The sequence below is a fragment of the Drosophila nasuta genome, chromosome X (genome assembly GCF_023558535.2).
Source record: "Drosophila nasuta strain 15112-1781.00 chromosome X, ASM2355853v1, whole genome shotgun sequence".
Classification (NCBI taxonomy): Eukaryota; Metazoa; Arthropoda; class Insecta; order Diptera; family Drosophilidae; genus Drosophila; species Drosophila nasuta.
The window spans coordinates 18,427,889-18,440,817 of NC_083459.1; the positions used below are offsets into that span (position 1 = coordinate 18,427,889).

Sequence of the window (12,929 nt, forward strand, 5' to 3'; positions counted from 1 at the left end):
AGTGGGATCCATGAAAATTCTAACAAGAATCCTATTCAATCAAATTCCAAAAGGTAGAAATACAATAGGCCATTGGTGTAGGTCAGGTGTACAGTCGAAGCTAGCAAACAAAAGCTAACAGCTACAACACTAGTTTTGCTGCTTTTTCGAGGCTTGCCAACCAAATTTTAATCATTGATTTAATTTAGTTCAGAGGAATATAGAAAGAAAACCAAGAAAATTCCGCAAACTGAGCTTAGAGTGATAGAATTTTAAATGTATTGAATACAATGAATACGGTGTATAAAAGCATCTGCAGTCAAGGATGCAAAACTAACTGAATTGGAAATGAAACTTAAAAAAAAATCCACTCACCGTATCCTCGTCGTCGTCCGTATTGTCGAGCTGTTCCAACTGCAGCTGCTGGGCGAGTAGCTCGTTGCCATTGCCATTGTGTGTGTGATGCAGCATATCCTTGGGCGTCGACTCCTCGGAGATGACCGATTCCGAGGGCAGATTATCAACGAATGCCACAAAAGTGCCATCCGTTTGTGGTGTCTGTGCCCGGGCAACTCCAACTGCTGCAGCTGTTGCTGATGTTGGCGACTCCTCTTGCTCCACTTTGGCCTGCTTTGGAGAAGCGAATGTTGGCTTGGTCGTCACATGCTCAATGGAGCGTGTGTAGCGTGTGTTTAGCCTAATGCTATTTTGTGGCGATGACAACGATTGCGGCGATGAGGATGATGGTGAACATGGCTTTAGCTGCACAGCAGCAGCAGGTGCCACAGCTGTAGCTGGAGATGCAACCACAGTTGCATCGCCATCGCCGGCTCCGCCTAAACGCAGTTGCTGTTGGATGAGACGTTCGGCCTCCAGCAGCAGCTCGTCCACGGAGCGCATGTCTGTGTTGTCGGAGAGGCGACTGACCTCCTGGAAAATGCTATCCGGGTCGGCTGGTTCAATGTTGCAGTCCTGTTCCTTGGCGAGAAACTCAATGATCGAACTGCCGCTGGTGTAGTCAAGAGCGTCCAAATCCATGCTGGCCACTACCTCCATGCTGGTCACACTGACTGCACTGGTCACACTTGCTGCGCTGTTGTGCCGCGGTGGGCATGAACGTTGTGGGCGTTGACGCGACACAGTCTCCTGCTTGTGTGGGCTAAGCACCTTGGACATGGCGCCTTCGCTATTCGCCTCTTACCCTCACACACACACACACTTCCTCTATGTATTATTTACAATTGGATGTTATTGCTATGCTATTCACTCACAGTCTACGCTTTACACTCGCGTCTCGCTCGCAGCGTCTGTGTTTTTGTTTATGCTTTATTTGTTGTTGTCCCCTGCTTTTTATTTTATTCTTTCATACGTGCTTTTCGGTTTGCCGCTTTTTTTTATTAGTTTTCTTAAACTTATTTAGCTTGACAGAAATTTTGACACCCGACTGTCGTCACACTCGATTTAGTTTGTGCACAACAAAAAAAAACAAACAAAATAAACTTTTGTACTTTTATTCTCGCATTAGATAGCTAGTGGTGGAGCAACATCGATGACGTTCACTATCGATGACTCGATAATTTGAAACTTTAAAATCGATGTTTTTATAGCAAACATTGGTGTTATTGGCAGCCAAACAATATAATTAACATGCATTATTTATCATCGTACAAATTATTCTTTTAAACGAATTATGAGCATTCGATTGTCAACTTTGAAGCTGCAACTTTGTCCACCTGTGTTAAAGTGTGACCACAAGCTAAATTTCTTAAAGTATACCAAAATATAGAAAATAAATATTCACCTTTTATGCCACTTTTGGTATATTGGCAAAATATTTTGAAAAAGGCGCGTCATTTGAAAAAGCTTAAATTTATCTCAATTTCAGTCGCATTATTCCAATTGTCTTTTTTGCTATAGTAAGTTGAGAAAACGTTCTGAAATTATAATATTAAAGGCAAACAGCGATTTTTGTTGAATTTTTTGATTCACCGCAATTTAAATGTATACTTTATGAATTACTTAAAGCAAATGAATTCATTTCAGATCATTGTTGAAGTCATTATTAACTTTTTGTTACAAAGAGTATCCATTCCCAAACCGAAGTAAAAAGGCCTTTGAACCAATTCGAAATAGTCGTAATCGAAATTCATTTCACTTGAATTTTATTTAATATTTTCTGTTTTTTTTTTTCTGCAAGAACAATATTTATAATTATAGTGTGTAATAGTATCCTTATAATATTTTTTCACATTATCGACAATTTTAAAACAAAAAATAAATACATATATATTTTTGTTCCCGAAATTGTTTTTTTCTCTGTGTTTATATCTCAGTTGTAAGCCTAAATATGACATTTCTTTGTTAAACATACACAATACATACATATACATACATATTTGTTTATGGATAGATTTCTGTTTCGCTTAAAATGTAGTATTTGCAATAAAATAACTATATATTTTCCTTATTTTCTGCACTTCATTCATTGTTCACCCTCATATCTTTTTACATGTGTTGTGTGTGTGTGCTTATAAAGAGCATTCTATAATTATTAAAAAAAAAATATGGTTCAAGTGTAAATATACATATACATTCACATATATATATACTTTATATTATAATATAATAATTAGTTAATAATAAAGAAATAGAAACATTAAATAAAACCTAAGTTGCGCTTCATAAAATCGTTGAATAAACAATATGTACAATTGATTATTTTGTATATGTGTGTGTTTTGTTTGTTTGTTGTGTGTAAATAGAATAATAGTTGCTAATATTGCTTATGACTATATAACGTACACATATCAGTAGTAATTTGGATCATTGAGTGGTTGGTTGTTTTCTTTATAGTGTTGGCGGTATTTAGTATCAAACGCTGACCATGCTCATGAAATTTGCTATCACTTTTCTTGTTGTTGTTGTTGTTCTTCATTAGAATACAAAAACGCTAAGCTATATGTATAAACCAAAGCCAAACAGAGCAGAGCACTATATAATATTAATAACTATATCCAGTGTTTGTGTGTGTATGTGTGTGTGAGTGACTATATAGATTACGCATCGATATACAAAACACATTCATACATACATAGGAAAATTAACAAATATTACACATTATGCAATTGTCTCTCCTACATATTTGCAATTACAATTTTTACATAGTTTCATTTTGGTGGCAGGCTTTCTGTTTGTGAGTTTATTTTATTTGGCGACGGCAGCGCACGAGGAGCGTGAGTGACGTGGTGGCAGACAATCCTTACTACAGCATTGATTAACTGTGCTGCTGCTGTTGTTGCTGCTGCTCATGCAATTATCTGTGACTGCTGTATGTCTTAAAGACACGTGGCATACTGCTACCACTGCTGCTGCTGCTAGTGTTGTTGCCACTGCTGCGCATTCCCTCCGATTGCCCAGCATCGTTCTGATGGTGATGATGATGCGTTGTCGTCTCCAGATTCAAAGGCATGGGCATCGCATGGTCATCGGCATGCTCATAGATATAGTCGCGCTTCTTAAAGTTGTCAATGATCTTCTTTGTCGACTTCATGTGCGCCACAAACGCTGCCTCCAACTGTCGAAGAAGGAGTTGAGTTAGTTAAAATACTTTATTGCATTTGCAATTGAATATCGTGATACTCACGCTGGACGTTAGGTTCATGAAAGTGTGATATTTCTCCAGCACACCAACGATCTCCTTAAAGCTATTGCCGCGCAGCTGCCGTCGCACGATTGTCTCGAACTGCTCGTTATCGGTGATCAGGTTGCCAATCAATATGGCCGCATAGCTGCCCTTTAGCGTGTGCTCCATGTGGTGGCCAGCGCGTTGCACAACTGCAAAATAAACACATCACACAAATTAATCGTGAAATCGATGTATCGAGTTGCAAATATTTGCTTTTAATTTGTTTGTAAACAAGCTAGCTTAGCTTCTTGTTAGCATTCATTACTTAAATGGTAGAATGTTTATAAAGCAACTAGCTTAGCTTTTCGGTGCGTTTTCTTATTTAACTTACGATTATTGACAGTCTCCTCGACCTCCTCCTGCTTCTTTTTGCCCTTCTCGTTGTTCTCGAGGAACGCATCCGTATTCTTTTCCACAAGTCTGCAAAACAAGCATAGAAATTGGTTAAAGATGTGTCTCATTCTGGGGAGATGAGCTCAGTATGGGCTTACTTGGCTAGCTCCTCGCATTTGTAGAAGTACTCGAGCAGAGCCTGGACTGCAGTGACTGCCTGATCGCCGGCTGGTGGATTGTCGGCTACATATTCGCCCGGCGCATGCGCCTGCATCAGCGTGGCTCGATTCGGAGGCGTGTGCATGCACAGATTGATCAGCAGCGTCAGCACCTGAAAAGGAGAATTATAGAATGCAATTAATGTAAGTGGAATACAGAGAAAAGTACATTACAAAATACAATTAAAGCAGCATACATACATCAATGTAAAACCAATAAATTAAAACTTAAAAGAGTAAAAAGTATGTTAAATTAAATTTAAAATTTAAGTCAGTATAAATTGGTCAATCTAAAAAGTTGGCTCAAATAAAATTCGTTTCTAAAGTAGATTTCCAAATTAAACTAGAAAATACCAAGTGATCAAAGTGATTATGAACAGATTACTAGCAAGTACTTTTAAAATCTACTAAAGGATCTACGATCTTTCAAAAGAAATCAAAAAGAATAGAAGCTTATAATCCATCTGCTACTCACCAGTATGCTCAGCTCAAAGACGCAGCGATCGGGAATGTAGTTGGAGGCGAGCAGCAGCAGATGGAAGCTCGTCTCGATGACATCGCTGCGCTTGCCGAGCAGCTCGGCGCCAAGCGATGGCTGCGCCTCGTTGAACGTGTGCGTCAGATTGATGAGCACCTTCATCACAGGGATGAGCAGTTCACGCATCGCGACACCCGGATGCTCTTTGCTGTTGCTCGCCTCCGTTGTCGTCGGATGCAGCACCAACTGCCGATCACACAGGCGATACAGTAGACACAGCGTGTCCACCGCCCGACCCTTGGCAAAGGTGAGCATATAACGCTGATTCGCCTCGTTGTGTTGCGTCACATTCTCGAGCACGCGCAAGCAACGCGCCACTGTTTGCATGTTGTCCAACAACGCGGGCTGCCAATTAATCAGCTCCATGTCCCTCGCTGAGGACGACGTTGAGATGATGGGCTGGCAAAAGTCCGATATTGTCTTGATGATGTGCTCCAAGCCGCCGAGCTTACGCAGATCCTCCTTGAACCATTCGCCCGCACGCTTCGATGTCAGCGAGAGCAGCGTTTCCATCGCCAGTGTGCCGACCGTTATCGATTCCACATTCAGATGCGTGCCCTTGCCCTGGGCTTTGATCTCCTCGCACAGTTCACGCACTTTCACCTTGTTGCGTTCGTAGTTGGCGCGATCTGAGGGCGCTGCCACGCCTACGCCAACACCTTCAGCCTCCAGCAGATTGATCATCAGTTCGAGCGAATCGCGATCCAGATCCATGTTGAGACCCTCCTGCGACAGTATATACATAATGGCTGAGGTGCACAGACCCAAGCTCAGGTCCTTGTTGGCATCGGAGAGTGCCTAAAGAGAGAGAGCGTACAGATTATGAAAAGTTATATTGTACTAATTATATTTATTAAATCTTAGGCGATTATTACTCATTTTGAGCCAAAGAAACTAGAGCAGAAATTTTAAACCAGAGATGTTGTTTTATTACCTTTTTACGATGCCATGAAATAATATTGACGGGTGCATTGATTCATAAACTATACTTTTGTTTTCAAACGAATACAAAAGCAATGATTAAATTCCTTTAAAATAATAACAAACGTTCTTGAAAACGCAAAAAAACCGAAAGTTTATCAAATCAGTCACGGTTTGAATGCTAATAATGTCGATAACTGCTTCATTTCACTTAATTGCATTGCATATAAATGTTATTTACGGAGTCATTCAATTTTTTTTAAATTAAAACTTACACAACAACTGTCAAGGTGCAACATTTATCAGTTACTTAATTATATATCAAAAGATCACAAAATTAGGCATGATTTGAATGTTAATAATGTCGATGACTGCCTTCATTTAAGTTAACTGCATTGCACATAATTGTTATTTAGAGATTAATGCATCGTTTTAGAGACATTCCATTTTATAGAATAAAAAGTTAAACGGACATTTCTTTGGCAATGTAAATTAAATGAACCCAAAATGTTGTGTACTTTAATTGCATATTGCAGATAATTGCAGAAGTCTTTCAACACTTTACTCACCTTAAAGAATTTGGTGACCACTCCGTGAGCACGCACATGCATCCGGAATGCGGGTGTCATGCACTTAGTGGCCAGCTGCAGGGCGGAGAGACAACGTGTGGGCGGCGGATTGTGGGGCTGCAGTGCATCCAGTATGTACTCGACATCGTCGTACATCTCCTGGTACTCGCCAATCTCCTGAATCTGATGCGCCGTCTTCACATTGCGCACCACCGTATAGTACTCCTTTGTCTTGCGATCCACACGTAATCCAGTCGCGTTGCCACCAACTCCAGTGACACCGCCAGCTCCTCCTGCTCCACTTCCACCTCCAGTACCGCCACCGCCTCCTCCACTGCTGACCCCGCCTCCTCCGCCTTCATCCGCACTGGGCTCGAGGTCGAGATCAAAGGCATCCGCTGAGGCGGCGCCACCAAGCGAGGATTGAGCACTGTGCTGCGGCTTCGTTTGGCGCGCCATCAGTTTGCCCATCGCTGGACTTTCGCCACGCAATGCGGCACTGCTGCAGGTATTGTTATGATTGGAATTGCTATCACCGAAATCACTGTAGATGGCATCGATGGCATTGCCGCTCTTGCCGGCGGCCAAGCCATCGGCCTTGTTGACTCCACCGCCGCCGCTGCCCGCCGTCGTCGATGCGGACGCATTGCTGGCATCGCTGCCCGTCCCGCCGCCATTCGCCTCGAGCGCCGCATCCCAGCTGTGCTTGTACAGATGCCGCTTGGCCACCGTCGCCTGCTCGGCCTGATCGGATGGCACCAGCGCACGGCTCTTGAAGATGCTGCCCTTCTTCTTCGAGATCACCAGCTTGACGGCGCCACGTTGCGTGTCTTCATTGGCCGCAGATGTTGCTCCCGCTGCAGCTGTTGTTGCCGCTGCTGTCGCTGCACTTGCTGCTGCTGCGGCGGCTGCAGCGGCGGCGGCAGCTGCTCCACCCGCTGCCACTTGGGTGTCCAGCGTCAGCGTGCGCTTAAACTTATCCTTGAACTTGTAGTCACGCGGAGGCGGCGACGATGATGAGCCATCGTGTTGCATCGACGAACCGTTCGATGTGTTCGACAGCTCGTCCATCGCGTGATCCAAGACGTCCGACTCGAGCTCCGTGTGCGGCACTTTGGCGGGCGGCGGTTGCACCTCGTCGGCATCCAGCTGCGCATCCTCATCGTGCTGCTCCAGCTGACCGAGCAGCTTCAGCTTCAGCTGCTCATCCTCCGCATCCGGTTCTTTTGTCTGTTGCAACACTTGCGTCACTTGCTGATTCTTGCGCTTGCGGCCGTAGCTGCGTGTGGCAGCGCCGCCTGCCCCATTGTCTGCGGCACGACTCGCTTCCGCTTTGGCCGAGAGATTTGCGGCGATTTTGTTGATATTGTTATTGTTGCTGCTGTTGTTGTTGTTATTGCTGCTCGCCACATTGTTGTTGTTGGCCCGTGCTGCAGCGCGTCCGCGACGTGGCAACGTTTCGCTGGCCTCTGTTGTTGCTGTTGCAACTACTGCTGCAGCTGCAACAGTTGTTGTCGTTGTCGTTGTTGACTCTACGGCTGACTTCTCGGGTGATTCATCCACTTCCATGTCTTCGACGCCCGTTCGCTTGGCGCCGCGTCCACGTGTTGCACGCTTTGTTGTCCCGGTTGTTGCGGTTGTTGCTGCTGCCGTTGTCGTTGTTGTGGGCGATGTCTCTACTGCTGCTGGTTTGCCCCTTGTTCTTGTTGCACGTTGCTCCACAGGCGGCGCAGCAGCTTCGACATTATTATTGTTGTTGTTGTTATTGTTCGCTTTGCGTCCTCGGCCGCGTGTTGCACGCTTCGTCTGCTGCTTGGCGGCCGTCGTCTCCTCCGGCTCTTCTTCCGCCGCCGCCTCCTCAGTGGCTGTCACAGCTGTGGTGGCGCCATTGAGACGCGGCTCCACATCGCCGCGCAGCACCGCCAAGATGTCCTCCCGCAACGGTTCCTCCACCGCCGCCGCCAGCGACGATGTGGCCACCGTTGCACTGTTGCCATCCATGGTCATCAGCATCGATTCCAGACGGGATTCAATGTCGGAGGGCGGCGCCACAAGTGACGAGTGTTGACTGGTCTCCAGATCGCTGGTGATCACACTTGAGCCGCGACTGCGTATCACACAGCTGTCCTCCTGCACCGCCTGGGCGAGCAGCTGCGGTGTGCTGTTGCCCTTGGATGAGATGCTGCCCAGCACCGAGGACTGCGAGTCAAAGTCGTGATCCGAACGTGTTGTGGGCGAGATGACTGAGCCGCGTTGCAGTTGTGGCGGATGCTGTTGCTGTGGTTCACTTAGCGCCAAGTGCGGTGATGGCGTCTTGAACTCGGAGCCAGTTACGGCTCCCTCGGGTTGCACTGTTGTGGTGGTTGCAGCAGCTGCTACTGCTGCTGTTGCAGGTGTTGCTCCAGCTGTTGTTGCAGTTGCCGCTTGTTGTTGTTGCTCGACTAGTGAATGCTTTGTGTGCTTGTGCTTTTTGCTTTTGGATTTCTTTTCCGCTTTGGCGATGGCGTTGCGTATTACGTCCGTTTTAATGATCAGCTTCAGTCGCTCCTTTGGCGGTTTATCCGGTGAGATTTTCACCGTACAATAATTGATTTCCGGTGGTTCGTCCTCCTCCTCCTCTTCCTCCTCGCCTTCTTCCTCCTCCTGATCCTCCTCGTCGTTACTTAACGCACTGTTATTTTTGTTGTTGCTGTTGCTCTGTGACGTCACCTCGTTGCTTGCAGCTGCTGCTGTCGTCGTTATTGCTGCGGCTGCCTCAGCTTGTGGCAGGCTCGTTTCTGGTGGTCGCAGCGGTTTTACGGTTATTTTCGGCGTACTTGGCACCACTGTGGCATCCGCATCCTCGTCATCATCGTCTTCTGCTGCTGCTGTTGCTCCGCTTGTTGCTGTTGTCGCCTCTTGATACTGCTGTTGATGTTGCAGCTGGGCAGGCGAACTATTTGGCGGCTCCTCGCTGTCCGTGCTGACCAAGCGTGAGGTGCCCTGTGGAAATGGAATGGAAATGCACAGATAATGCCATTGTAGAATTTGTGTGATGTGGCGTGTGTGGAAAATGATCAGCCTATTTTCTCAGCCGTAATTAACACTTGGACAACAACTAAACAAACTCGCTGAGCTGTGCGACAAAACTGTCGTGGAACAGTAACAAACAGCAACTGTGCCGCACACAGCAAAGTGAAAATGAAGAAAAAAAAAATATCAGTATGAAAGAAAAAAACAGTCAACAACAACAACAACGCACTGAAGAAGCAGAACGAACGAAAGAAGAGAAGAAAAAAAAACTCCGTTTAATGTAAAAGCGCGCGTAATTTAACACTGCCATGTTGTTGTTATTGTTGTTGTCGCTTTCTCTTTCCCACACGCGAGACACGCAAAGAGCGCTACCAAAACAGACAGAGATAGCGCGCCAGCCACTGGAGAGAGCGTGCACCAGAGAGAGCGAGAGAGAGAGAGAGGCGCAAAGGGGTGATCGACACACTCTCTCAGTGAGCACGCGTTTCTAACTTCTGTCGCTGCCTACTACTGTTGAGCTGTGCGCTCAGTTCACCCAACGCACAGTGGGCAGAAGCAGTGAAACGGGAAGAACAAAATTTAACAATTGTTTTTGACTAATTATTTGCTTGATATTATGAAATTAATTGTTTTGAAGGTTATTTTGAAATCAGTAAATTTGCCAAAAGCTTGGCTGACTGGAAATGTTCAATGTTCATCCTAAATTTATTAAGACAGCGATAATAGTTTCCAAAGTTTAAACTATAACGTTTATAAAGTGCAAAATATGCAAATAATTAGGTTGATACTAATAATTTAATATTAAAATTAAGTTTCAATAACTTTAAAAATGATGTAACACAAAAAAATTCAAGTTGAATACAAATTTGAATTAAACAAAAATAATAATTTAAAAACAATTTTTTAAGTAATTTGACTACATAGCAAAACACTAATAAATTCGAAACATAAATCTTAATTGAAATAATAACTATAATTTTATATCACATTTAACAAATTTCATTAGAAATTTAATACAAATTTTGATCAGCAAAACAATCGCTTAAATCCGACTTGTGCCTTTATAAGGTAAAGAATATCACGATTAATTCTTGATTAAAAAGTTCAAAAGTCCAAATTTGTTTCATTAAAAAAAATCGACGATAATTTTAAGAACTCGAAGCTTTCCTTCATTTAGAAACTAACTCTTACAATGTGTTCAGTTCAACTTGAATTTAATATTGTATATTTTACATCTAACACTATCTGCTGACGATCTCAACTTTTAACGCACAATTCAAAAGATAAGAGCTAGAAATCTGTTCTCAAAAACGCACAAAATTTAGAAGGTAAAACAAATCCCAACACTTTGGCGAAAACACTCACTTTGGAAATACGAAGAACAATTGGCGGGTGCTCAGGTGTGCGCGAAGCACTCGACGAGGCGGACGCAGATGGCGGCACATTGCCACCGGCTGCTGCACCAATTGCCGCTGCCGTTGATGACGCCAATCCGGCTGCCGCAGTTGCAGATGCGGCGGCGGCACTTGGAGCCGTTGTTGGTGGTGGAAGCGCTGGACTGTTGGCATCGGTTGCTGCGGCTGCTGGAGAGGAGGGATCTGTGGCATCGGCGACACGCGCCGTCTTGGGAATGATCAGATCTTTGCTGGACGAGCGATAGCTCTCATCCTCGTCCACCTCGCAATAGTTGACCGCTTTGCGGGCACGTCCCAATATTCGTGATGGCGGCGCCTCCGGTTTCAGTTTCTTCTCCTCCTTTGCCTTCTTGGACTTTTTGCCCTTTGGCTCAGCGATGGGCGGCGACGCAGCATCACCTTCCAAATGTTGCTGATCTGCATCCAGACCGAGGAAACTATCCGCTGAACGATCCGCGGCGCCACTAAACGCACCTGGCGTTGTCGCTGCCGTTGCCGCTGCTGCTGCCGCCGATGCTGCTTTCTTCTTGGGCGATTTGCGTTTCCGCTCTGCGGAGTTGCTGCCCTTCGCCAGTTTGAGCTTGATAGGCTCCTGACGCGTCGGCGTCATCGGTGGCGCCTGCTCGCCACGCATTGGCGACGTGCCACCACCGCAATGGGGCAGCTGTTGGATGATCTGGGCAATCACTTCGGGTGGCGCCGCATTGCGTGATTTGAAGAATTTTTTGGGCTTTGGTGGCTCCGGCACCGACACCGACATATCATTAGGGTCATGATCGTGCGTTGACGCTGGACTCTGGGCGGGACTTGCGGCTGCTGCGGCGGCTGTGGCAGCCGCTATGGCGGCAGCAGACAATGTGTAGGTGCGCGTTGAGGTGAAACCCATTTTGCCCCATTTGCCCACGGTGCCAACGGAACGGGCGACAGTGGGGCGATTTGTGTTCTCCTTCTCCTTGCAGAGCGAGTCCAACGGGACAACGATGTTTTTGCCCCAGCGTGACATCTTGATTGATCTTCTTGTTGTTGTTCTCTTTTAGCGCGTCTTGTTTATTTTGCAATAATTACACTGCAAGGGAGAGAGACAGAGAATTAGAACACATGTTAATTACAGTTAGCAATTAAGAGTATTGTGCTTTACTCCTTTGACCAGCAAAGAAAAACAACTCAAAGAGGAGTCTCAGCAGCAGCACCAGCACTGAAATGTCAAAAACGCAACAACAACAAAGCACAACAAACGAACTCCCATAACGGCAGCGTGCGTGCGAGCGAGCACACAATATAGTCGCATTGCGTTCCACGCATAGAGCGCGAGCAATTTATTATTTCTGTTTTCGTTTGCTTCTATTTTTTGTGTGTGTAGTTTGAATTATTATTTCACTATCAATGCAACATCCATATTCATTTGTTGCATATTTGCCATTTATTTTAGTTTATTTAATATACACTGCTCACCTGTATCAAAACATTTGAGTTGAAGAGGACGATGTTGATTCTGGTTTGTTGTTGTTGTGCTCCGTTTATTGCGTGAATGCATGTGGATATATGTGTATGTGTGCACACATGCATACATATGTTTGTTTGTGTGTGTGTGTATGGTCAAATCTCTGTTGCTGCTCTGTATGTATGCGTGCGAGTAGGAATGCAATAAAACAGAAGACAGCAACGTCGTCGTCCGTTTGCTTATTGGCGCAATTTTGTGTTACACGCGCGAATTCTTTGCCTTTACCTTTTGGGCTATATGTTTTGTTGTTGTTGGTGTTTGGCGAACGAACGAACGAACACACACAGCACTGTAAATATTATAATTAACTAACGCACTATTGCCACTGGCGGTTGATGTTGCTTTTCTTGTTGCTGTTGTTGTTTTTGTTGTTGTTGCTGTTTCTGCTCGCTGTATGTGCATAGTATAGGTAGTAGCAACTGCATGTTTTTTTGTTGCACACATTTTCCACCACTTTTAACGAAGCAGAAGCAGAAAATCGCAAACGAGAATCAGGTACCAACAACAGCTACTAAATTATATACATACAAATAAATGATTGCGTGTGGGAAACGTGAAATTCATGTGCATAGCGAACACAAGTTCATAAATACGCTCATAATGCACATTTGCCGTATGCAAATCCAATTGAATCGGTTAAAAACACACACAAAAATATTAAATTTTTCTTCGCAACTACGATTTTAGAGTGACCGAATTTTGTTTGCGTTGTTCAGCCTGCCACTCAGTGTGACCGCCTATTTCAGATACAAGAATTT

At 44.8% G+C, this 12,929-nt stretch overlaps 2 protein-coding genes across 3 annotated transcripts in view; both read right to left on the reverse strand.

The window, feature by feature from the left end:
• The window catches only part of LOC132795410 (centrosomal protein of 162 kDa), a 31,525-nt gene extending 30,003 nt beyond the window's left edge, over positions 1–1,522 (reverse strand). The window contains exon 1 of the mRNA XM_060806105.1: positions 355–1,522. Within this exon, the coding sequence (XP_060662088.1) occupies positions 355–1,155 (801 nt within the window). The 5' untranslated portion in view covers positions 1,156–1,522. The remainder of the gene's footprint in view (positions 1–354) is intronic.
• Positions 1,523–3,015: 1,493 nt separating this feature from the next.
• On the reverse strand, positions 3,016–12,891 carry LOC132795184 (protein wings apart-like). Of its 2 annotated transcripts, none has more exons than XM_060805743.1 (8): positions 12,700–12,891; positions 10,621–11,736; positions 6,244–9,225; positions 4,691–5,551; positions 4,156–4,328; positions 3,996–4,084; positions 3,623–3,813; positions 3,016–3,553 (listed from the first exon to the last, which is right to left on the reverse strand). In XM_060805743.1, exons 2-8 carry the CDS (start codon positions 11,671–11,673, stop codon positions 3,293–3,295), a joined length of 5,610 nt encoding a protein of 1,869 aa, XP_060661726.1. In that variant the 5' UTR covers positions 11,674–11,736; positions 12,700–12,891; the 3' UTR covers positions 3,016–3,292. The 2 variants fall into 2 exon arrangements, with proteins under 2 accessions (XP_060661726.1, XP_060661725.1); XM_060805742.1 differs by having other exon boundaries at positions 12,123–12,891.
• Between the last annotated feature and the right edge of the window lie 38 nt (positions 12,892–12,929).